At 44.5% G+C, this 26,321-nt stretch overlaps 2 protein-coding genes across 4 annotated transcripts in view; one reads left to right on the top strand and one right to left on the bottom strand.

Moving 5' to 3' along the window:
* Positions 1-26,321, bottom strand: part of SLCO1A2 (solute carrier organic anion transporter family member 1A2) — a 44,901-nt gene that overhangs the window by 18,172 nt on the left and 408 nt on the right. The window contains exons 1-7 of one of the 3 annotated variants that reach the window (XM_054988866.1): positions 21,803-21,888; positions 17,150-17,260; positions 11,645-11,786; positions 8,937-9,069; positions 7,948-8,048; positions 6,705-6,851; positions 1,581-1,679 (exon numbers count right to left, since the gene is read on the bottom strand). In XM_054988866.1, coding sequence (XP_054844841.1) covers positions 1,581-1,679; positions 6,705-6,851; positions 7,948-8,048; positions 8,937-9,069; positions 11,645-11,786; positions 17,150-17,260; positions 21,803-21,859 — 790 coding nt within the window. In that variant the 5' untranslated portion in view covers positions 21,860-21,888. Of the gene's footprint in view, positions 1-1,580; positions 1,680-6,704; positions 6,852-7,947; positions 8,049-8,936; positions 9,070-11,644; positions 11,787-17,149; positions 17,261-21,439; positions 21,520-21,802; positions 21,889-26,321 lie in introns of those variants that run through there. The other 2 variants (XM_054988868.1, XM_054988867.1) reach the window with 2 other exon arrangements.
* The window catches only part of IAPP (islet amyloid polypeptide), a 29,911-nt gene continuing 25,445 nt past the window's right edge, over positions 21,856-26,321 (top strand). The window contains exon 1 of the mRNA XM_054988869.1: positions 21,856-21,868. The gene's annotated coding sequence lies outside the window, so the exon portion shown is untranslated. The remainder of the gene's footprint in view (positions 21,869-26,321) is intronic.

The following is a 26,321-nucleotide window of genomic DNA, read 5'->3' as shown; positions in this document are numbered from 1 at the left end:
ATCTGAGCAAAGTAAACAGCATTCCTTTTACTAAGAATAAAATAGATTTCTGGGAAAGAAATAATGTAAAACCCCCAGGGCCCTGCCAAATGACAAACATCTGAGAATCAGATACAAAATATGTAGTGCTGCCTGAAATCAATCCACGGAGAGCAACCGGAGCACAGTGGCTAAAAAACTGAGCTGTGAACTAAAAAAATCCATCATTCAAATCTTAATGCTATCATGAAGTCACACTGTGGTCTTAGGCAAGCCGACATTTCTCAGCCTCTCATATGCAATTTGAGTGTAAACACTTTTGTTACGGAACACCACCAGACCATCCATTCACACATGATGGAATACACACATTGGGTCTGGCCTCTTGAGCCCGTGTAACAGTCAGACATGAGTTGCAGATTCTCCTCTTAGTAGTGACCAATTTGGATTAGGAAAATGGTATGGATTGAGTAGGGTCTTTATAGCCAGTTTGCTGTAGTGGTTAAGAGCTCGGGACTCTAATCTGGAGAACCAGGTTTGATTCCCCACTCCTCCACTTGAAGCCAGCTAGTTGACCTTGGGTCAGTCACAGCTCTCTCAGAGCTCTCTCAGCCCCACCCACCTCACAGGGTGTTTGTTGTTGTGAATACAATAATGACATACTTTGTAAACCGCTCTGAATGGGTGTTAAGTCATCCTGAAGGGCGGTATATAAATCAAATTTTGTTGTTGTTATAGTGCCACCTCATATTGATCCTGGGAGGGCACTGTTTGGTCCATTGGGGGAAGTCATGTGTTCTCTGGAATATGTGTGATTTTTCCTGATGGGTCAAATAGCCCCTCCCAGGATAGCGATGTCAGAGACAGGCCAATAGATGCCCTCTACAGACAGATTTACCTCCATCTAAGCAGAGAATGCCAGAAGCAATCCAATGTTCAAGGCAAGAGGTGGCTTACTATTGCCTTCATACATGCACAAGGGAATTCTTCTCCTGGGATTTCCATGATTAGGGTAGCTCTTCTTGGAGAACACATGCAAGCTGTCTTACCCTGACTCAGACCAATTAGTTTATCAAGGTATCTCCAGGATCACAAGTAAAGGTCTTTTGCATCAACCGGTAGCTGATCCTTTTAACTGGAGGGGCCAAGGATTGAAACAGGGATTCTCTGCACTCAAAGCAGATGCTCTGTTACTGAGGCAAGACCCTTCTCGGTCTCTCTGAGAGCCAAGCTACAAGTGACGCGTTACACAGGTTGGACACTTGTCAGCTTCCCTCAAGTTTTGATGGGAAATGTAGGCATCCTGGTCTTGCAGCTGTAATGGAGAGCCAAGCTGTAAAACCAGGACACCTACATTTCCCATCAAAGCTTGAGGGAAGCTGACAAGTGTCCAACCTGTGTAACACATCACTTGTAGCTTGGCTCTGAATCTCACAACCTTCTGGAATAGAGCCAAACACCATAACAAAATAGAATAGGAAACTGTGACTGTTAAAGCTGATCAGTGTTTACTGCCATTGCAAATCTGGTGACTTCTGAGTGGCATGTAAATTCTTCCTTATTGAGCAATGCTTAAACTTTACCAGTTTCAGTTGTGTTACCTAAGTCAACAAACCCAACATCCACATACAGCTGAGCACAATGGGAACCCAACATCAAACCAAACAAGGGTCCCAGGATAGTTGCTATTTGTAGGAGGCCTAAAAGAGAGAAGGAAAAAGAAACCATATGAAACTTCCAAAATCCTTTTCTTTATTGAAAACAAGTGTGTTTTTCGACATTTATTAGAAAACACCATCTGAAGATTCTCTATTGCAATAGCAATAGAGGTTCGCATTGGTGTCTAAATATTGTGATTGTCCTCGGTATACAAATGAAAACTTCATGTGCCACTAGGACAATGTGGGAGCAATCCTAAGCAGATCTACTCAGACATGTGCCCCATTTGATTCACTGAGGCCCAGGAAAAGTGTTCTTAGTAGGGCTTCCATGTTTCCTACCATAGCGGAAAAACTCCGCTGGCAGAGGAGACAAAAATTGGAGGAAGAACCAGCAACATGCAATGCTCTAGGAAACTCCCAAATCTCTATGGTAAAACCCAGAGGGAGTTGGGAAATACCTAGAGCACCTCTATGGTTTTTACTATAGAGATTTGGAAAATTCCTAGAGCATTGCTGAAGTTGATGTCACATCTGGGTATGCAACTAGAAGAGACACCATGGCATCTTGCACCACTATTTTCTACAGGATAGGGATAGTAAAGTAACCCTAGATCTTAGGACTGTAGTCTGTGTAACCCACCAACCTCCGAGACAGCGTTTCAGTCATATTTAGGAGCCACCAGAGATTGATAAAGCACATATTATTGCTGCCTTCCTGTTTGGGACTACAGAATAGGGAAAGGAGAAATCTGTTGTCAATTAGGTGATAGTACTTGCTTTGAATGCCATTTGCCAGGTGAGTTGCTAGGCTGCAACTAGGAGGTGGGAGAACTTCAGATTACAAAACTTCTTAAGTTCATAAAATTCAGCACAAGAAACATATTTGCATCTAGAGAAACTGTGGATCATCATTTGTCCAAATACAGACTGCATAGCTCAGATAGAGGCAAAGCCACCAATAAGGGAAGACTAGGGATACCAAATTCTGGGGGCCCAAGATGCATTGGGTGTCCGCGGAACCAGGCAAGTTGCTGCTGGCAGGACAGCAGGAGTGGCCTTAGTGATTCTGCGGTCCTGGGAAAATGTCCAGGACTGGGTCACAGAATCCCACACACACCTTAACCACCCCAGCCTCAAGCAACATACATCCCATGTAAGGCAATGCATGCAGCAGTTGTCAAGCTGGCTGCTGTTCCGGAGGGGTGGGATGGGTTGTGCTGCAGCTGGCGAGATTTCAGTCAGCAAGCCAAGCCCCAAAGGGGGTGAACAGGGGTTGAGCCAGCTGGCTGCTCCTTGGGCCCCCAGGCCAGAGGCAGCAGACAGGCATGCCAAGAAGAAGGCAAAGAAGGCAGGCAGGCATTGGAGAGGTACCATGGTTGGTCAGGGTCCCTTCTGGCCCAAGGCTCAAGGTAGCTGCCCAGATGCCATGTAGGTATGACTAGAGATGGGCACGAACAAGAAAAAATGAACACGGTGTTTGTTGTTCATTGCCATCCATGAACAGGGAATCATAAACAACCATGAGCATGACCCTGTTCACGAACATGTTTGTGGTTGGCTGTTCATGGGAGGGAGGGGGAAGACTTGGAACAGAAGAAAGCTCCGTGCAAATGGTGTGGGGAACCTCCTTCCCTTCAAAGTCTCCCTCCTTCCAGCTGGCTTGAGGGAGGGGGGGAGACTTTGTCAGGAAACCCCTGACAAACAGCTGAGAGCCTTGCTACAAGTGACATTTTACACGTGAAGGCCACTTGATCATTTTCGCAAGTCTTTCTGGGAACTGAAGTCCCTCTCCCCCACCCCTTTTCCTTCTGTTCCTCCCTCTGTCTGTTAGAATGGCTGCCTGAAGAGACAGAGAAAGCCAACGGCAACATCAGCTTTTGCAAATCGTCTTGCTGGCGGGGGGGGGGGGATGCTCTGGAGAAAGCTGAGAAAGTTGCAGCTGCCCGCCCCCAAAGATCATTGAGAGCAGGCTTGTAACTGGAGGAACAATTTGCAAAAGTTGCTGTTGCCACAGGCTTTCTCTGACTCTTCAGGCGGCAATTCTAACAGAGAGGGGAAGGACACTAGGACTTCACCAACATGTCAGCTTTCTCCAGAGCACCCCCCCCCCCTCCGAGCAAGACAATTTGCAAAAGCTGCTGTTGCCGTAGGCTTTCTCTGTCTCTTCAGGCAGCGAGGGGAAGGAACAGAAGGAAAAGGGGTGGGGGAGAGGGACTTCAGTTCCCAGAAAGACTTGCGAAAATGATCCAGTATCCTTCACGTGTAAAATGTCACTTGTAGTGAGGCTCTGAGTCAGAGGTGAACTGCCCCTCTCCCTGCTACTGTGCAGCAGCAGGGATAAGGGCATTTCACCCTGGCAGGCTGCACTCAGCTGCTCGCTTGTCAGGGGTTTCCCTGACAAGCAGCTGAGTGGGGGATTTCAATATCCCTCTTGCACTGTGCAGCAGCAGGGAGAGGGAAATTTAAACCCCGGCAGGCTGCAATCAGCCCTTGTCAGGGTTTTCCCTGACAAGTGGCTGAGTCGGGGGTGAAGTGCCCCTGAGCTTAGTTTGGGGTTTCCAGGGCAACAGGAGTTCAGACAGAGTTCAGAATGTCCGTGTCTACTGTTGCCAAGGGAATTGATTGAAAGTCGCCACACTGTCTGGCTTGACAAACGGCTGATGAACACCACGAACAGGGCTTGTAACGAACAGATGTTCGTCGGGAACGGGGCCTCATGAACAGCTTGCTCGCGAACAGCTGATTGGGCTGTTCGTGGCTTTTTTTTTGTTTGTATTGCTTTTCGTGCCCACCTCTAGGTATGACTGCCCCTGGAAGACAGCAGCAGCACATCTATTCTAATAAAGACCTTGTTTATGTGTTTCTAAATACGAAATAGGCCCCAAAGGAATCTAAATGTGAGATAGCTCCCAAGTGATGCTTTGGGCACCCATAGCGTCTCTCTCAGCGGACCTAACCTGCTCCATTGAAGTATTTCAGAAATGAATAAGATATACTTTTTATAATGGATGTTATGAAGTGTTCAGAGATTCAAATCTGGAAGCTGGGTGTTGAGAAATGGGGTCGGAGCTTTCATGTGGTGTTAAAATTATACAATTAAATCCTCAAAAAAAAAAGATTTAATTTACAATGGTTTATGATGTTTCTCACTGCTGAACTGGAAGCTGCTTTTAAGACACTTAAGTGGAAAAACAAAGCATGTATTTAAAAATAAGCAAACAAAATGCAAGGCTAGTGGCCAGAACTAGAACTGTGATGAGAACTGGGCCTGTAGTTTCATACCATCCCCATTCCCAAGATTTATCACGGTCCGTCCACACTGAACATTTATAGTGCAACTTCCTGTCCTCCCTTCCAATGAAATATTGTTCCACAAAACCTGTTTGGCTAGAGGTCACAATGAGAGAGCAAACGCAAACATATGCACCTTAAGAAGCTTTTAAAAATGCTATGCTGTGGTTTTTAAATGAGTAAGCAAATATTTTCAGGTAGCGTACTGTAGTATTGTCAAGGAAAAGAAAAACCGGCTCTTCGGGTATTATAGGTTTCTTAAGAAGCATGTTGAGATATTCTTTCAAAACAACAGTTCTGCCTTGTAAAGAGCTATGATAGCAGACCGATGCTTTAAACCTGAGCCTGCCCCAATCATATAGAGAAGGGTCCAAAAGAACACAAGGATTAGATTGATGGAACCCTTCCCCCTTGGCTACCTCCACACAGCTTGTCCCATCTAGATACTTTTCTCCCAGGAGGGTTTATATCAGAGGTTGGCTGACAGAACAATAAAGTTGCAAGACAGACTGCAGAAAGGAACAGAATCCTTCATGCCCCTTTATTTTAAAAACAAATGCACACACTCTGTTTTATAAGTGATGGATGTCTAAATTAGGCAAGATGATGGAGATCCATAAATAACAGTGCAATCCTAAGCAGAGTTACTCCAGTCTACGCCAAATTAATTTCAATGTCTTAGACTGGAGTAACTCTGTTTAGGATTGCACCGTAAATCTCCTTGTTAAACTTCTCTAAATAGCTGCTGCTGTGTTGACCACCAAATTTGGATCCAGACTGTGATGCAGGACAAGTGGGGGCGGGGGGCGGGTATTCTTCTGAGAGTGTAACTGATCCCCTAGCTGTGATATTTTGAAGCCATGCCAGCAAAGCAAGAGTACACCTCTGTTTTATTTCCATCACAGTTTCCAAGGTCTCAGCCTGACATCTATGCTGGAACTGCCAATAGCAAACAAACCTGAACATATAGTACACTCATGGTAACAGTTTTCCTGGCAGTGAAAATGCATGTATAGTATAGTTTGGCTTCCTGGCAGCCCCTTTGTTCCAGTAGGTTAATTTAACCTACTGGAACAAAAGGGCTGCCAGGAAGCCAAATTACATCAGGAAAAGGAAGTGTGGGGTGGGTAAAGTTGGCAGCTCTGAGTTGGGAAATTCCTGGAGATTTGGAGGTGGAGTCTAGGGTGGGAGGGCTTTGCGGGGGGGGGACCTCTGAGCTGTATAATGCCAAAGTGTCCACCCACCAAAGCAGCCATTTTCTCCAGGGGAACTGATTTCTGTAGTCTGTGGGAAAGAACAAGAAGAGATATCTGATCTTTCAGCCTAAGGCAGGCCAGCTGCCTCCATTACCCGTAGTTTAGGTGTGAATATCAGGGCTTTTTTTCAGGGGGAATGCGGGGGAACGGAGTTCCGGAACCTCTTGAAAATGGTCACATGGCTGGTGGCCCCGCCCCCTGATTTCCAGACAGAGGGGAGTTTAGATTGCCCTCCGTGCCACCGAGTGGTATGGAGGGCAATCTCAACTCCCCTCTGTCTGGAGATCAGGGAGGGGGGCCACCAGCCATGTGACCATTTTTTCCGAGGACAACCCACTGAGTTCTACCACCTCATTTCCCAGAAAAAAAGCCCTGGTGAATATAATTGTTTTTAATTGTTTTAATTACACTTCTAAATCGCCTTTCTTTCCAAAAGGAATCCCAGGAAACCAAGGCTTTATAAGAACTTTTTTTCATGTCAGTACATAATACTAAGCTTGGGCATTTGTAGGTTTACCAATGTAGAAAGGAGAATTTTCTGATTTTGCAAAATCTTCCACATACGAAATTCCTAAAGGGGTGATGGGAGTTTCACCAACTCCTCGAATGAGGTTTCCCACCAACAGAAACACCCACATCAAAGATCCAGCCTGTTTTTTACATTCTGTGAATAAAATAAACAAAGAAAGATGTCTGTTTGAAAGCTTTCTCAGGTAACGAAATACTTTAATGCCATCCATTCAGAAGTAAAACCATACTGTGAAATGCAATGTTATATCTTCCTGGCTTCCATCAAAATGAAGCGTCCGTGGCAATTTCATGACATTTTATTTTGCATTCCTGACTTCTTTAGGACTAACAATTATCAGGAGAGTAATCAGAAACATCACCTACTCTGGTACCTGTGATTATTCCCTCCCTTTTCTGTTGTTTACAACTTGTAGTATAAATATATCAGCCTAATGAATGAACACTGAATGCATCTGAGGAAGTGAGCTCTGAATCACAGAAGTTTATGCTGGAATAGATTTGTCTTTAAGATGCCACTGGAATCCGGTTTAAGATGACCTGGGAAGGCCTTAGAATTGGGATTCTTATACAATTGGTGAAATTCACCTGCACAAGTGTAAGTGACAAATCAGTTCTGATGTTTCAGAGGCTAACAGTGTGTATGGTTGCCAACCTCCAGGTGGGGGATGGAAAACTCCTGGAATTACCAGTGATCTCCAGCCATCAGTTAACCTAGAGAAAACGGCAGCTTCCGAGGGTGGACTCTGTAGCATTATACCCACTAGAAATTTTTCCAACCTGGAAGTTGACAACCCTAGAAGTATGTATGCTGATATGGCCTACAAGCAATTCCGGGCTTCATGAGGGAGTCTTAGTTCTTTCAAAACAGAATTAAGCTTTTGCAAGAACCCTTATTAAGCCTAACAATCCATTTTGCTTACAAAATACAAATTTACTAGCCAGGATGGTGGTGGAGAGTGCTATCAAGTCATAACTGACCTATGGTGACCCCTGGTGGGGCATTCATGGCAAGAGACTAAAAGACATGGTTTCCTTGGCTGCCTCTGCATAATGAAGCCGGTCTTCCTTGGAGGTCTCCCATCCAATATACTAACCGAGGCTGACCCTGCTTAGTTTCCAAGATCTGATGAGATAAGGTTCCCCTGGGCTATCTAGATCAGGTCACTAACCAAGATAGTTACATAGAAAAAGAAGTATCAATGAATACTAAACAGAGAGGGGAACCTCACCTTCTGAGGGTTGTTCAGTAGCTAAGGTATGATTGGCAAGGCAAACGGCCATGAAGGAAGAAGAATTTTCTGCTAAATTAGCAGAGTTTTCGTACTGGTACCTGTGAAGAAAAAATAATGTGTGTACGGAATGAAAATAGGGTATCTGTCTTTGCTTTGGTTTCTTTCCTCAGGAGCAAATATTACCAAGTATTTTCAGCAATGGGAAAACTCATGTACTCGTGTGAAACAGTTACATAGAAAAAGAAGTATCAGGGGAAGGCAGAATTCGGGATGTGCAAAAGCTCAGCAAGGATATAATGTCATAGCTTCCAAAACTGCCAAGGAAACTGTAATTCCAAGAAAACTCCAGGTCCTACCTTGAGGTAACCCTAGCAGCAAAGAACACAGCCTTTCTGCCTGGGATTTTATAAACAGCCTCAACTTCCAAATTATGTTTCCAAGCTAGGAACATACACACACTGTTCCTCTCTTGCTCATGCATTTCTGTCTACCGAATCAACGTTTGTATCCTATTCTTGGCAATTGTTCTTTCACAGTCATGATCTCTTTCATTTCCCTAATTGTACCTGGACACTCACACACCATGGCCGTTTCCAGATGGCTTACCTGCCTCCAGAATGTCGCGCCATCTTGCGGGGAAAACACGAAATATCGCGTTTTCTTGTGCAAGTTTTGCGCGACGTCGCGCAAAAGTCGCGCGAGAAAACGCGATATTTCGCGTTTTCCCCGCAAGATGGCGCGACGTTCTGGAGGCAGGTAAGCCGTCTAGAAACGGCCCATTATTTTGAAAAATCAGATTTGGCAAAGACATACCCATTCAGAACAGAGTCCTTACACGTTTCTTTGGACTATGTTTTGCCTTTCTTCTGCGAGTTCATTTTGTGGAATGTTATGTTAAATATTGTATGTTAAATATTGTACAGATACATAATTATTTTAGGGAGAGAAATTACACTGAAGAGGATATATGAAACATAAAGGCTCACCTTCCCATCAGAAAATGAGGTAGCCCTATCAAAAAGCATCCCAAGGCCATAACTGCACAACCCACAGCAATTAGCCGTGGTCTATGACATTTTGCTCCTAGGTAACTCACAAAGGCAATGACCAGCAAGTTACCTGCGGACAGAAAGAATGCGAAGTATGAATATTTTTTAAGACTCAAGAACTTGAGATTTTAAGTTATCTTTTCTCTCTCCTACACAAAAAATTATGTTACTCGTTGTCAATGTTGCATGCAGCCATGTCATCTGGAGATCAGATCAGATTCGTTTTATTGTATATGGCCATTGGCCTTCACAATGTCAAAACACTCTCAAATATCAGTATAATACATTATCAAAATAATCAGGTAATCAAACACTTCAAAACCACATAAAACGCCCTACTAAAAAAACTTTAAAATTAATAAAACCTTCTAAAAGCAATCACAGTGAATCAATGGCTGATTCCTTTGCTCTGATCTTCCTAGCAGCTAAAGCAAAAAGCGCCAGTCTTAGGGACATAAAAGAATCCTTGTCGGAGAGCATCGTGACCATCTTATCAGAGGCCGATTCCAGATGACTAACCTTAAGTCGCTTCATGCCGCCCTCTTCCGGATCGCGACGTGGAAAATGCGAAATATCGCGTTTCCTCGCACGAGTTTTGCGCGACGACGCGCAAAACTCGCGTGAGGAAACGCGATATTTCGCATTTTCCCCGTCGCGATCCGGAAGAGGGCGGCATGAAGCGACTTAAGGTTAGTCATCTGGAATCGGCCAGAGTCAGACAGAGGATGTAGAGCAAGCAAGATCTCAGCCAGGAATTTATTCCTAGGTTCTGCGAATAGAGGGCAAGCCAGGATATAATGAGGGAAGTCCTCCACTGAATGACCCCATATACAGATGCATTGGTCAACTGGCGTCTTTCTATATCAGCCCATTAGCATCTCCATAGGCATTGTTTGAAAGCGCAATGAAGTAAAGGTCCTCCTAAGGTTATACGCAGTTATGTTGGTTAAGTAGGAGGCCTTACAATGATCTTTTTAAATCATATTAAACCAGGGAGCAAACCTTGATTGAGAAATCAGAGAAGCATCAATTAGGGCATCTTCTCTAAAGATCCAATCGCGAAGATCAAAGCTATTCTCTGAGGGCTGCAATAAATCATCAGGGATAGTATATCTGGCAACGATGTAGTTAATAAATGGAAGGCGAGCATTATCTTTGTTATTCAGTAGATGGAAACTAAGTTTACTGTATGAGTCAGGAGTTTTTAGCTGGCTTTCCCCCCCCCCCAATTTTATAATTATCAGGTGGGCTCGAGCCCTCGCTGAAGGGAGTCCCAACTCAGCTCGTAAATGGGCAGCCAGTGTCCCCCCATCTGGAGATCAGTTGCAATTCCAGGAGATCTCCTTAATTGACGTAAGTTTGCTCTAGAATACCACTTTACAAGATATTTTAATTGCTATTAAGTTTGTCTTAAGATATTCCACATTCATTTAGTCTGTCTATGGATCTAGAAGAGATCTAAAGTAGTATTACTTCAAAGAATAAAATTCAAGGCGCTAAGGAATCACATAACTACAGGACTGCCACCCTTGAGACGCTCCACTGTAGCAGATTCACTCATCTGAGCAAATTCTTCTGAAGGTGCCACTCCACAAATGGGTAAGATGGACAGCTGCCTGCACTTAGCATTCTCTGTTATAGCTCCCACTTGGTGAAACAGCCTGCTCCACAAGGTTAGGAAGGCTCCTATGCGGCTATTATTCTGCAGAATGTGTAAAATGAAAATGTTCAGGTGGGCATTTTTATAAGGAGAATAGAGTTGTGGTTTTAATAAAGGGAGTTTTATAAAGTGGCACCTTCTCTTATTGAGCAAAGCTTTCGGAAGGTGTCACCTTGCAAATGGATAAGTTGAACAGCTGCCCAGGTCTGATCATTCACCGTTGTGGCTCCCAAATGGTCGAACGGACTGCCTGATAAAGTCAATTCCACCAAATGTGTAAAATGGAATTGTTTAGGAAAGCATTTTTATAAATGAGGAGGGGCTGTGGCTCAGAGGTAGAGCCTCTGCTTTGCATGCAGAGAGTGCCAGGTTCAATCCCCGGCATCTCCAGTTGAAAGGGTCTGTTGATAGGAAATGTGAAAGATCTCTCACTTGAGACCCTGCCAATCTGAATAGAGAATACTGTCTTTGATTGACTGGTTCAGTATAGGACAGCTTCATGTATGTTCATGCATGTAAAAAGGGAAGAAGGAAGACATATTCACTCCATTGTTGAATGTATGCACTGTACTAATTGTGTTGCATTCTTTAATTTTGCAACCTAGTTTTTAATGCTATGCATGTATTATTATACTGATTTCAGCGCATTTAATTGCTTAATCCTCCCAGTCTCAGTGAGGAAGATGGAATATAAATAAAGTAAACAAATGCACAAATTCTCTGGGCAGGTCCCTTGAGAGTCTGTTGTGGAGTTCTGAACTGAGCCTCTCAAACCGATCAAGGGGTCGGATCCAGACTAAATCTTCCATCAGTGAATGGAACTTTCCAACCTCCCCTTCCCACTGCAGCCCACAGATCTCTGCAAAATGCTGCTCATGGACAATATGGGATCTTGAGACATTGCATGGAGGGGGGGATGCAGCCAGAAGGGGGAACTGGTGGAAATCCCCAATGTAGTTGGGATCCAACCCAATAACTTGCATACCCATTTCAAAGCTTCCATTGATGACTCCAACCAGTGAGGCGGGGATGTTGAACCGCCTTTCAATCTGCGTGAGCATGCTGTTCATGTAAGCTCCAGACATGGTTTTGGCCAGATAGGCAAAAGACAATGCCAGCAGAAATATCTAAAAGAGAAGGTGGAAAGCACATGCAATTAATAACGGATTGCTACAAAGCATTAAAGTGGCATCACCAGGGCTGCAAAAATAACAACCAAATGACTCGTAATGCTTTCAGTGAGAAGCAGTCAACAAACAGCCTTTCTGTGGAGAGTGATTACTATCCTGTTTATAATAATTGCCAGTTTGTACTATGCATCATTCCACGATGGCTAGTAAGGAGGGGCCATGGCTCAGTGGTAGAGCAACAGATTGGCCTATGTCAAAGTAGACTCTCAAAACCAACGTAAATGAATGCTCAGTTTGTTCATGCATGCATGCTGTGAGCAACCACCTCAGACTAACTGAAGCACAGAGCTTTGCAACAATGATAAAGAGACATACTTTGCAACATAACACTTGAAAACTTGTGATTGGCTAATGCACGGATGCTTGTGGTTGGTTACTAGACAGAACACTTGTTGTTAGGCTTAAAACATGGAACAAATTGCTATGTACGTGACAGTCTTACTTGCTGTAATGGCTGCTGCCTGGCCTGCTTTAGGGTTGCCAGGTTTCCTTACCCTCCGGGGGGGAGGGGGGACCCAGCACTCATCTTTTGTGATGATGTCACTTCCGGGAACTGACATCATCACAAAAGGCCTGGGAGCACTCCTGCATTTTGGGCCCCTACTGAGTCCGATTCTGCCCCAGGAGTGCACCCAGGAGGCCTATTCCCCCGCCTTCCCTCCAACAGCCAGGTGAGTGGTGGCAGGGGATGGAGGGTGGGATTGGGGGATCCCCTGCCCACACCAGGTGACCTGGGATCCCTAGCTTTCACTCATGCATCAATTTCCATGTTCAATCAGGGTATCTCCATTTAAAGGATCTCAGACAGGCACCGAGAAAGCTAGAGCTGATGCCAGTCAACACTATATGGACCAGGGATTTGATTTCTATGTATTGTCGAAGGCTTTCACGGCCGGAGAACGATGGTTGTTGTGGGTTTTCCAGGCTGTATTGCCGTGGTCTTGGCATTGTAGTCCTTGACGTTTCACCAGCAGCTGTGGCTGGCATCTTCAGAGGTGTAGCACCAAAAGACAGAGATCTCTCAATGTCACAGTGATTGATTTCTGTTAGATAGCTTTGTATGTAACACCATGCCCGTTTCCACACAGCTTACCTTGTTCCGGAAAACAGCGAAATCTCGCAAACTTCTCGCACAATAACAGCATCTTCTCGTGTGATTTCGTGCGAGATTTCGCTGTTTTCTGGAACAAGGTAAGCCGTGTGGAAACGGCCCATATTTAGATTTTCATATCCTTGTTCTTGGGAATTACAATTCATGTATGTGTTTGTGGAGACTCACAAAAAAATTCAGGGAGATGATGTTGTGAGTGCTTACAAATGTTGCGCACCGGGTGCTGACTGGTAGGATTAGTGGATGTGGGAGCAGTTCCTCAGAATGGCTAAGGCCAGATTGTTCTAACAGCACTCACCCAGCCTGCCTTGACTGAACAGGACTTGTGAGGAGCATAGAGGAAGCACACGAATGAATTCTGCAGACTATCCATGGAAGTTGATGAAATGGTGCTTTTGGGCTGATTACCCAGTGTGTAGGCTAGAACAGGGATCTCCAACCTTGTTGATCTGGTGAGAAGCTTTGGAATTTTGAACAGGGAGTGGCTGACACAACGAGAGTGTCGCCGTAGAAGATGAGCACTATCACAAAATATTGGAAAGTTCTACAAAATGTTACGAGTTTCCAAGCCTCGTGAGCCAGTTTGGTGTAGTGGTTAAGAACAATGGGACTTTAATGTAGAGTTTGATTCCCCACTCCTCCATATGAAGCCAACTGGGTGACCTTGGGTCAGTCACAGCTCTCCGGAGCGCTCTCAGCTCCACCCACCTCACAAGGTGATTGTCATGAGGATAATAATAATAACACACTTTGTCAACCACTCTGAATGCGGCATCAAGTTGTCCTGAAGGACAGAATATAAATTGAATGTTGTTGTTGTTGTTATGAGTGCTCCCTGTAGACACAAAGGCGATGCCTACTCAGCTGTTCTGAAGAAACTCCTATTCTAATGAAGTGGAGGAGGGCCACAATCAGTTCTTGACTCTGTGGTAGAAGTAAATAGACATCAGGAAATAAACATATGGGTACTATGGGGTTATGGTTCCTGGCCCCACATTTTGGACTCCCACTGCTACTAGATGGAACGCTGGGGACAAAAGGTGAGTATTAACATGACACAATACTGTGCTGTTACTTTAAGATGCATACCTGGAAGTGATGCTACACCTGCTCTAAGAATTTCCCAGATTCCTATGAAAACCAAAACTCTATGGAGATTTAGGAAATTCCTAGACCATCAGTAGTGCTGTGATGTCACTTCCAGGTAGAATCAATGTTACAGTGTCACACAATGCCAGTTTCCACATTGTGTGCCCCCCAATGTTTCTGATGGGCACCATAGCCAGCTCAAAACTCTTACTTTGATGTCATCTACCTCTGCAAATATTTTCCCCGGTTCTGTACTCCAATACCTGTGTCTGTGTGTGTGTGTGTGTGTGTGTGTGTGTGTGTGTGTGTGTGAGAGAGAGAGAGAGAGAGAGAGAGAGAGAGAGAGAGAGAGAGAGAGCTTTGTCGCCGCCCTCCCAGACTGGTTTTCCAACTATTCTTGTGAAATACGAAAGCTGCCCTGTATCTAGTAGAAACAAAGTTACAAAACACCAGTCTCAGATTAAATCCCATGAGTTCAGGAAAATCCAGCACAAAACAACTTTAATCTCATTAGTTCCACCTGCAGACCATAGACAGATATCTGGTATCTTGCACAAAATCTGAACCCCTGAAGTGTGCGCATGCCATTTAGCCACATGCTCCAGCCAGCCTCCCCACACCTTCCCCCCCACCCACTGGTCAGGTAAGCACTGGTGGATGGTAGCAGCTGGGGGTTGGGGATCCCCTGCCTCCAAAGGGGGCTGGCAGCCCTACTCCATAAGTTGGCTGTGACTTGGCAGCACTTTATCTGCACATATTGCAAGAGTATCAGAACACTATCACAATATACCTACTACAGATTTTTTAAAAAGATAATAAAAATTACTCTAGCAGTAGGGTGATGGGATCAGGTAAAAGGAAAGCATAGATAATATCCCCACATGGAGGTCCCATTGCCCATTGTTAATCTGCCTCATTGAAGAAGGAAATGTAACACCGAAACGTGAGAGTTAGCCGGAAGCCCCGTCAAGTTCCGTCTTACAGAAACAAACAAAGCTTCATCCTATTGAAATAGATTATTTACTATGCTTTGGCCATTGTTTAAAATGTTTGGAATGAAATGTCTATATTGATGTACATATCTTGATAATTGTAAGTAATTAATACACTAAACAAAAAAGAACCTCGTGGTGCAGAGTGGTAAGCTGCAGTACTGCAGCCCAAGCTCTGCTCATGACCTGAGTTCGATCCTGGAGGAAGCCGGGTTCAGATAGCCACGCTCAAGGTTGACTGAGGGCCAAGCTACAAGTGACGAATGACACTTGAACAGCAAGTGGATTGAGTGGAGGGCAAGTGAACTGGGAGAAATACACTTGCTGTTCAAGTGTCATTCGTCACTTGTAGCTTGGCCCTGAGCCTTCCATCCTTCCGAGGTTGGTAAAATGAGTACCCAGTTTCCTGGGGGTGAAGTGCAGATGACTGGGGAAGGCAATGGCAAACCACCCCATAACAAAAGTCTGTCAAGAAAATGTCGTGATGCGACGTCCCCCCCATGGGTCTTGCACAGGGGCTTGCACAGACCTTTACCTTTTAATACACCACTATTTCTGTTTTGAGTACAATACCTATTTCACTCAGTCTTTATTCAGGAAGCGCTACAGTTCACAATGGTCTGTTTTGTTGTCTTGTCCTTTACATTGTGATCCCTTTGGTTTTGCTATACTGCAAAAGCCACATCATTTGTATCAGCAATGAGAGAACAGCTGGGAATCATCCCTTAGTGGAGGCCTCTGTAACTATCCATTTTTTGTCCAGCTTGCATGAAAAAAAACCCTCTGAGTCAGTTCAGAATACATTTCCAGCATTAGTAATTCAAGCTGCTGTTTGAGTAAACAGGTATCATGTTTTCAGCCAATGCTACTGCAGTACCGGTTTTCCCTAAAAAAAAAAATGTATTTGATGTTGGTATGTACCATGATGGTAATCAGACACCTGACACCTTTACTGTGCAATCCTAAGCAGAGTTACACCCTTCTAAGTCTATTGAATTTGATTTACTTAGAAGGGTGTAACTCTCTTAGGATCGCACTGCTATAATTTCCCTCTGACTGCAGCTCTGCATAACAAGTCATGCGTGAAAGAGGGTGGAAGAAGCTGGAAGGCATCTGGGTGTCCAACTATATGCCCGGTCTGACAGTCACTCTACACGTTACTTCTTTTACTAGGGGCCAAGCTAGAAGTGACGCGAGTGGAGTGCAAGTGAACAGGGAGGAATACATGTGAGAGCGGGACCACAAGTGACGCCTGACACAGGTTGGACACTAGTCAGCTTCCCTCAAGTTTTGATGGGAAATGTAGGCATCCTGGTCTCGCAGCTTCGCTCTCTGACTGCTGTCCAATGGACTTTTCAACTGTCACTTGTCCAACATTCCGCCAAGCTGCCTACGTTTACCATCAAAACTTGAGGGAAGCTGGCAAGTGTCCAACCTGTGTCAGGCGTCACTTGTGGTCCCGCTCTGAGTCCATTCACTTGCCATTCAAGTGTAATGCGTCACATGTAGCTTGGCCCTAGTTCTTCACCCGTGCTCTGCGCAGACACACATCACCTCGGGGACTGTCTTGTATTGTTTTTTTAAAAACAGCATGCCAATGGGCTCAGAAAGCTGCCACCCGGGGAGGGAACGTTCCTGCCTTTCTCCCAAGCTTCCCCCCACCCCCGTGCAAAAACAATGCAGAGGGGAGACATTTCCCCATTTCTGCTGCTCCTTCTGGAGGTATTGTGTGCCCATGCAGCAGCAAAAAGGGGAAAACTCTCCTTCCCCGCGTTGTTTTTGCCCTGGGAAAAAAGCTTAGGAGAAAGGAAGGAACTTTCTCTCCCCTGGTGGCAGCTTTCTGAGCCTGTTTGCATGCTGTTTTTATTTTTAAATAGAGGCCAATACCCCGAGGTAATGTGTGTCTGCTCAGAGCACGGGTTGGCTCTGTGCAGAACTCATAGAAGTAACATGTAGAATGACTGTGAGTTCCAGGTTTTGTGTGAATGTCTCTTCAGGGCCCCCCAGAAGAATAGTATTTCCGTTATCACTTAGATGCTTATTCGAAGGAATTAGTGATAATTTTTTAAAAAAAATTTACTAGGAAATTAGAATTAAAATCACAATACCTTCAGCTTGGATATACGAAAGAAAACAGCTAGTTTCCTTTCGCCTTCCGTCTTGCTCTTTGAATTAGCCATGGAATTATCCTTGTGGTTATCTGCACTGGTCCCGCTGGCCTTTTAAAAGAGGAAAACAAATACATCAATAACAACAACAACATTCGATTTATATACCGCCCTTCAGGATGACTTAAGACCCACTCAGAGCGGTTTACAAAGTATGTCATTATTATCCCCACAACAAAACACCCTGTGAGGTGGGTGGGGCTGAGAGAGCTAGAAGCTGTGACTAGCCCAAGGTCACCCAGCTGGCTTCAAGTGAAGGAGTGAGGAATCAAACACGGTTCTCCAGATTAGAGTCCCACGCTCTTAACCACTACACCAAACTGGCTAATTTTAAAAAATACTATTTTGTTGTCTTGTGAATGTTTGTGCACACATTGTTGATGGTGGTGGAGAGTGCTGTCAAGTCATCGCTGACTTATGGTGACCCCTGGTGGGGTTTTCTTAGCAAGAGACTCACAGAGGTGGTTTGCCATTGCCTGCTTCTCAATAGCGAGCGACCCTCCTTTCTCTTGGTCGTCTCCCATCCATTTACTAACCAAGGCCGACCCTGTTTAGCTTCCAAGATCTGACAAGATGGGGCTTGCCTGGGCTATCCAAGTCAGAGCACACTCATTGCCAAAATACTATTTTTTTAAAAAAAAGCATTCAGTATGAGATTTGCACAGACATCACATTCAGGTTCAGCTCATTAAATTTTGTTTGGTTTCTTTCATATCATAATAGCCCACACTCACATTGGCTAATTAGTTTGGTAGGTTCCCCCCCGCCCCCCGTGCTACAGTAGACTTATCCTTCAGTATAGAAGTTCTGAAATTAATACACAAAGAGATAGTGGATATATCTATAACCTATAAAGCCCTAAACGGACTGGGACCAGCATACCTGAGGGACCATCTCTTCCCATATACCCCCTGGATGGTGCTGAGATCAGTCAGTAAGCACCTACTGGTGGTCCCTGGCCCCAGAGAGGCTCGATTGGCCTAAACCAGGGCCAGGGCCTTTTCGGTCCTGGCCCTGACCTGGTGGAACTCTCTGTCTGAGGACACCCGGGTCCGCCAAGATCTTGTCTCCTTCAGGCGGGCCTGTAAGATGGAGATGTTCCGCCAGGTGTATGGTTGAGGCCATCAGGGTTTCCACCAAATGAGCCTCTCTCCCATTCTCCTCTATGTCTGTAGGGGGTATTGACCATCTACCCCCCATATATGAGTGACTACGCATGGTTAAGCTACACCTCCACCTCTGTCAGATGTTACGTTTTTTATACGGTGAGCAGGTGTTTTATTAGAAAGGTGTGTTAATTTATTGTGATTTTATCTTGTATATTTTATCTTCTGTTGTAACCCACCCTGAGCCCGCTTGTGGGGACGGCAGGATATAAATAATAATAATAATAATAATAATAATAATAATAATAATATACTGGACTTTACTTTGGTTGATTAAACACCAATGACCTGTCTATTAGGTGAAGTCCCTTTTGGATTGAAAAAAACAGCATGAAGTTCTGTTAAAACATTTAATTATTGCAGCCATAATGATATTGCCTCAAGTATGGAAGCCAAAAATTCTTTTAATTAGACAATGGCAAAATGGTAGCAAAATCTTTGTATACAAAGAGTATGAACAGGATTACTACATACAAGTATGTGCAGATATGTAAAGATATGGGTCCCTACAGAAATTTGTACAAACATGGTTACCATATAATAATTATTAGAATAATTACAATTCATCCTGCAAGATACAGCAACAGTTGTTAGAATGTATTTAGGGGCCCTTCTATTTTTTTTCACCCATGAGTTTCATAAAGAAGTTTATGAACAATTTGAGAATGACAGTTGATAAAGATGGAATCATGCATCTTATTGTTATTTTAATTATACAATAAGCTCAGGACAACTGTACGTCATACTGGCTGTTGAAGGAAATGTTAATAATAATAATAATTGTTCATCTTCTTTCATATTGTAATAGCCCGACTCAGATTGGTTAATAAGTTTGCAAATTGTTTCCCTGTGCTTCACTGGGAAACATAATCCAGTCTGCAAATCCTCCCACAATTAGGACGAAATTCTTAGGGATTATGACCCTTACCCAGGGGAATCTGCCTGCCATACTGCACAGAGAGAGGAGAATGTGTCCCCATTGTGTAGGGCATTAATATATAAATCTTTTAGCATCTGTAGCATTTTCCACATTTCCTACCCATAAGCATTTCTCCCCTGCTCTAATCAAGCTGCGGTGCATCTTTGCATCCTGACTACCTTCTTGGCAACACCCCTCCAACCTTCTGTTTAGGATATAAGGGCTTAGGGAACTCCAGTCCTACTTGTATCTGATGAAGGGAGTTTTGACACTTGAAAGTTTATCCCTTGAAATCTTGTTCATCTTTAAAGGGCTATTGGATGCAAATCTCACTCTTCTACTGCAGAACAACAGGACTACCCACCCAAAGAAGGCCCCCCCCCCAAAGAAGGTACCCTCCAGCTACCCTATTTGTTTCTATTGTGGGGTGGATGACAACCACTGTAGAAACACATGGATCATGGCTTCCTTAGGGTCCAATCTCCCTGGAACTTGGGGGGTCTTTAGAGGACAGGCAGGAGTAGATCCCTTGCAATTTCTGTTGATTTTGCTCGCAAAATGCCACCACATCCCCCTAGATAGGGAATAATGGAGATTGGAGGCGACTGGGGACACCTTTTTGAGGGGGGCATAAAATGGCCACCCTGAAGTCCAATCTTCATGAAACTTGGAAGGTCATTAGAGGATAGTTAGAAGTAGGCCCCTAGTAAATTTGGTAAAATTTGGCCTTAAAATGCCCTCCTAGGCCTCTGGAAAGCCCCAAATCACATTTCCCGTTGGAAAGAATGGCCATATTTTACCAAATTTGCTCTGTATGCTGAGCCGAACTGGAGAATGAACACTTCCCGCCTCGTCCTTTTCAGGTTCATGTATCAGGCCTGTTTCTGAACTTTTGCTCAGATGCTTAATCGTATTGCCACAATCTTTCTTCGCACCTCCTCCTTATCCCAACTGAAGACGCTGCATGAGGAGGAGGAGGAGGAGAACGTTAAGGGGGAAGGAGAGTGCAGGAGGGAGGAGTAGGGAGGTGGCAGTGTCTGCTAGAAAATGGGAGAATTTAAAACAAGTCAGATTAAAAGCAAAACAATTTGGGGGTAAGCTGGTTCTAAGGGCAAAAAGAGGGGAGAGAGAAGCAGAAGCCACCCAAAATTGTCACTCTGCAATGGCGACTCATTGGTTATGACCACGGATGCTTGCAAATGCAGCTACACACATAGACTGCAGTTACAAAACACATGCAGGGACTGAAGTAACAGGACACCTGCCCAACTAGGGGAAAAGTCCACACGGGCATGTTAGAGCACACACAGTTCTGATCACTTGCAGAAACTCGCGTAATTTGTCTCGTGTAGTTTGGCTGCAGGAACTGGGAGACCCAGGTTTAAATTCTTACTCTGCCATGGAAGCTTGCTGGGTGACCTTGGATGCATCACTGTTTCTCAATCTAATCTACTTCTTGTGAGAATACAATGGAGGAGAGGGGGGTGATGTAAGCCGCTTTGGGTCCCCGTTGGGGAGAAAGGTGGAGTATAAATAAATAAAATAAATGAAGCTCAAAATTTGGAGGGCAGATTAAAGTAAAGTTGGTTGGTGAGTGGGAACAAGAGGGCTGCCAAGGGGAGAGAAAAAGAAAATAGTGGGAGGGAGAAGGGTATACAGGGGGGTATGAAGTAACCTCTGCCAGTCCTTGCAGGTTCCCTGCTTGTTAAAATATATTTCACACACATCCTCTCTGTACCAGCCAACTCTGCATAGACAACATTGGGGTTTTTTTTTCTAAATTTGTGCTTGCTTATACAATTGGGGCTCTTCCCGCAGGGCAATCTGATAAACAAAGTTGCATTTGTAATCTTCACACTCTGCTACCATTTCATCTTTTGATTCAAATTTAAAAATCACATTCCAGGACTTGAACATCAACAGCATGCAACCTGAGGTGGTTTTATATTGAAATCTAAGTCATTCCAACTTTTTTAAAAAAGTAAGTTTCTAGCTCTCAGGGCAGCAAGATAAATATGAAACTGCAACAATTCTGCACACCTTATTGCAACATTCAAGATTCTCTCTACCCCTCCCTTCCAAAACAGAAACAGATTTTCCTTTCCATCCTTTTTGGTCAATGACTTCCCACCTTTCTAGCCATACCTTGGTGATTCCGTTTAAGGGATGTGAATTGGCTTTTCTCCTCAAACTTAAGCCATCCTGAAGTTTCCTCTGGGATAAAAGCTCAGCAATCCGTACTGAGAGGTCTTTCAACAGAGAGGCAAATCAGGGTAAACGAGAAGGGGGGGAAAGAACAGCCTTGAATGTACTATTTTGTAAGAAGACTGTGAAACCTTTTGTTTTGTTTTTGCTGAGCAAAAGAGAAGGAAAGAAGTTCAGCCAAAGAAGGCTGAAGAAGCCAGCAAGCCACCCTGTCCCTGCAGTGGATACAGATTGGTTTATAGTCTCCTTTTCAGTCCTCTGAATGATCTACTGAGCGCAATTCTATGTAGATGGATCACCCACCTGGATACCATCGTTCACAGGGGCTTCAGTCTCCATCTTGGACCTGGATCGGACCATACACTACCGGTGTGTGTTCACTGTTCTCTCTCTTTTTCTGGCTGAGTCTATGAAAGACCAGGTCTCTAATTCCCTAAGCAATGTTAATCTTTGCAGGTCTTTGATTACCTTGATTTCGGGCCAGTCCACTGGCATTAACTCCTAACAGGACCCAGCATTACTAACCTCTTGGCTCTTAAGGGCTAACAGATGAGCATTGTGTTGAGAATTATATACAACAGCCTGCTGTATCTGGTATTAACCGGTACATTGTTTAACAAAACCAGAGTCCAGTGACACCTTGGAGAAGAACAAAATTTATTCCAGCACAGCTCTCCAGCTCAATGGTGGCTGGAGAGCTGTCGGAATTACAAGTGATCTCCAGGCAACAGAGATTAGTTCCCTTGGAAAAAATGGCTGCTTTGAAGGGAGGGCTGTATGGCATTATACCCTGTTGAGGTCCCTCCCCAAACCCCACCCTCTCCAGGCTCCACCACCAAAATCTCCAGGAATTTCCCAACCTGGAGTTGGCAACCATAAGGACAACAGACTGGGAAATGCAACTGACATGTTTGTTAGTTGTCTGGGGCCATCATGATTTCCCCCCGTTTGCTGTGCAAAGTAGAGAGGGATTTGGATGATATCATATCATGGGTCTCCAACTATTTACATAGCTAAAGGCATTTCATTTCCAAAGTACAGGCAGTTCTTTTCCCCTTCTGATGTGGTAAACCTAAATATGTCACCTATGTCTTTTTCACACCTTTCTTGAATAACATCCAAACATATTTGCAGAGACTTTTTTAAAAAATAGCTATGTACAGATGAGCCATTTCCTGGATAGCCCAGGTGAGCCTGATCTTGTCAGATCTTGGAAGCTAAGTAGAGTTGGCCTTGGTTTGTAATTGGATGGAAGACCTCCAACAATGACATGGTTTGCAGAGGCCGGCAATGGCAAACCACCTCTGTAAGTCTTTTACCATGAAAACCCCACTAGGGGTTAATAGCTTGATGGCACTCTCCACCACCATGTACAGATGTTTGGGGGAAATGTCTTTTGCAGTTAAGATCATTTTAGTACAAGATATGGCTGGGCGGGAAATAAGGGGGGTGAAGAGGTTTAACTGTACCCATGCCCTAAGGATGGTGTATAGCTGTCAAGGCCCACAGAAGAAATGAACAACAGTTTTAAGGATACAGTGCAAGCAACTACAGATAATATTTTCTTACTGTGTGTTTCTTGACTTTTGGAACCAATAGCAACATCATGCTACCAAAATTATGTTCTTCCCCTCTTTTGTCTATTCCCCATCTTCATTTCAGTACACCCAGGCATCACTCTGCCCTCTCTCCTGCAGAGATGCCTTCATTTTTATTAAACAGTTCCTGGCAGGGTTCCCACAAGGAGGGGAAAGGATACACATTACTGGACCCAAATGTCCCGTATGTAATCTCCATGGCCGTGAGGACAAACATTGGGGGTAAAACTGTAGAGCATGCTTGTTTATAGAAGCTTATTTCCTTGTATCTGTGTATCTGTTGTCCAGATCTTATGGGATTGTCTGAAGCCGATCTCAAACAATATTTAGAATTGCTGGGCCTCCTGGATCTATCATATAATAATAAGTGTGCTTATATCACTACTCTTCTAGACAAATAAGGGCTCTACTCAGAGCAGTGAACTAAGTTAGTGTTGTTGTTGTTGTTGTTATTCCTTAGGGCTCCCAGGGGTGTAGACAGCAGGGTACTTAACCTCTTGTGTGCATGCAAAGTGCATGCACGTTCCTGTGCTCCCCCTTTGTAGAGGAATCCAGGTGCGTGCTGAAACAGAGCTGAGTGAAAACCTCCCTTTTGGAGGCAGTTTTCCGATTCAGTGAGCGTGCTGAAAGTCCTGTTGGAAAATGAGCATGACAGGGGAGGGAGGGTAATGGAGGAGGAGAAGTGAAAACTGCCTCCAAAGGGAGCTTTTCACTCAGCCACATTTCAGCATGCACTGGGATGTCTCTATGAAGGGGGAGCATGGGCACGCACTTCTCTCCACCCCCATGCTGTCCCCCCACCAGCCAGGTGAGTAGAGCTGGGGAGCTGGGGCTGAGTGGACTGGCTTATCCCAGGCCACCTACTGAACTGATGGCAGTAGTGGGATGCCAACCAGAATAACACTGATTTGCACTTAACCACCATGCTACAGTATACCAGTTCCAGGGTTCCTTTTGCACAGGCAGAAGGGACAGACCTCTAGCAGGAAGGGCAAAGCAAAGCACCAAAAGACGGTGCGAGCAAGGGCTGCTTCTGCTTCTGGTAGGATTTACAGGCCCAAAACATATGTAAGTAAGTATATGGTTCCCTCGCAGTCAAAAACATGCCATGTTCTATACTGCCATTTCTGGCGGTGGATATAAATACAAAAGAGGCTGCCAGAAAGGTACGGTGGTTTTAAAAAGGGGAATAAAAAGAAGCGAAAGGACACCAGTCTATCCTCCAGTTTTTCAATCAGGCAAGGCCTTTTGACAGTCAGGCAGCAATACAATAATTGGGGAAATAGGTGAACTAAGGCTGTAAGGTCCCCTGGAGGGGACCAGGGATCCCCCCATTCCCATCTTCCGCCCCCCCCCACTCACCTGGGTGGTGGAGAAAAGGGGTGGAACAGGCCTCCTGGGTACACTCCCAGCACAGCATGATGACATCACTCCCAGGAATGACGTGATGTCATCACATAGGCCAGGAGCACTCCAAGGGCCTGCGCGATGACATCACTCCTGGAAATGACATTATCACACCATGCCAGGAGAGCGCTCACATGTTGTGCGCACTTGAGGGAATCAATAAGGTAAGTGTGAGGGCCCCCCTCCCCCACTCACTGGCTGGGAACGTAAGGAGACCTGGAAACCCTAAGATGAACAGATCTCCCAGAATGACAAATGATCTCTAGACTACATAACAACAACAACAACATTCGATTTATATACCACCCTTCGGGACAACTTAACACCCACTCAGAGTGGTTTACAAAGTGTGTTGTTATTATCCTCAAGACAATCACCCTGTGAGGTGGGTAGGGCTAAGAGAGCTCTGAGAGAGCTGAGACTGACCCAAGGTCACCCAGCTCGCTTCAAGCGGAAGAGTGGAGGATCAAACCCGGTTCTCCAGATTAGAGTCCCATGCTCTTAACTGCTATACCAAACTGGTTCTCATTTCCCCTGGAGAAATGACAGCTTTAGAGTGGAGACTTTATGGCATCACGTCCCTGCTGGGCTCCCTCCTGAAATTCTGCCTTCTCTAGCATCAGCTCCCAAATCTCCAGGAATTTCCCAACACTGAGGTGGCAACACTAGTGAAGGCCCCAGTTCAGGACGGGAGCACAGAGTGGCAGCTTGGAGTTTAACAAAGAATTATCAACCTCAAGGGGGAATCTGGATTTCTTCCAGAATTACAATTGTTCTCCAGACTACAGCGATCGATTCTCCTGGAGGAAAGGGCAGCTTTAAAGGAAGGACTATAGGGCATCTAGGGTTGCCAACTCCAAGTTGGGTGATTCCTGGAGATTTGGGGGGTGGAGCCTGGGGGAGAAGAAAGACCTCAATAGGGTACAAGGCCATTTATTTTTGTTTTTCATTGTTTTAGAGCTGAAAGCTTAAGAGCTTATTAAATGTATGTCCAATTACATTCTAACGTATTGATGATGATGTGTATCATGATTTCTTCTTATTGTCTGGTGGATCGTGGCATAGCAAAAGTGGTCAACCAAAACGTTGGCAGTCCTGAATATAAGTACCAAAACTTGCAATGGAAACTTGCAGATTTCTGAAATTCTTTGTTAAGCCTTTTTAAGAGGTCAGGATACTTACCATGATTTTGAAACTTCTGAGCAGATCGCATTTCGAAATAACCAATTCAATGACATATTAATAACCATAAGCAGGATGACAGAATAAAAAAAACAGTATTAAAAATTCTAGGGATGGCTCCTAGTTTGGTTGGAAAAACTCTAGGTTTAGCAAACATTCACATTCAAATGTGAATTAAGGGGAAATTATGAATTTGTCCAAACCAAATTTAACATCCCAGTAGTGCTGCTATTTATTTTAAGGATGCCCTAATGCTTGCTGGATCAGCTTACATTCTGCCCACCTGTTCCAAACAGGGAGTCCATTTTTCAGCGCCTTATTCATCAGCCCATTCATGGCAGTTCTGCAAGTTGCGTCAACTATTCCTTCCTACTGGTACAGTCGCGCATATGCGTTTGCATACAATGCAATGGAGTTCTGCTTATCTCCCCCCATGCATACTGCACTGCTGCTCTGCTTAGCAGGCAATTTTTAAAACGGCCAGTGAAAGCAATCACAAATCATATAAATCAGCCATAAATAAAATTTGTGATTTAAAAAAATCCTATGATTCAGTGCTCATCTGTGTTGTCCTTAGTGATATTAATGGCCTCCAACCTGTTTGGATTGGCAACATTTTTACACATGCGCTAGAT

Source organism: Eublepharis macularius, chromosome 9 (assembly GCF_028583425.1).
Source record: "Eublepharis macularius isolate TG4126 chromosome 9, MPM_Emac_v1.0, whole genome shotgun sequence".
NCBI classification, from domain to species: domain Eukaryota; kingdom Metazoa; phylum Chordata; class Lepidosauria; order Squamata; family Eublepharidae; genus Eublepharis; species Eublepharis macularius.
The sequence above is the reverse complement of the archived record's forward strand: the minus strand, read 5'-3'. Positions and strand labels throughout refer to the sequence as shown.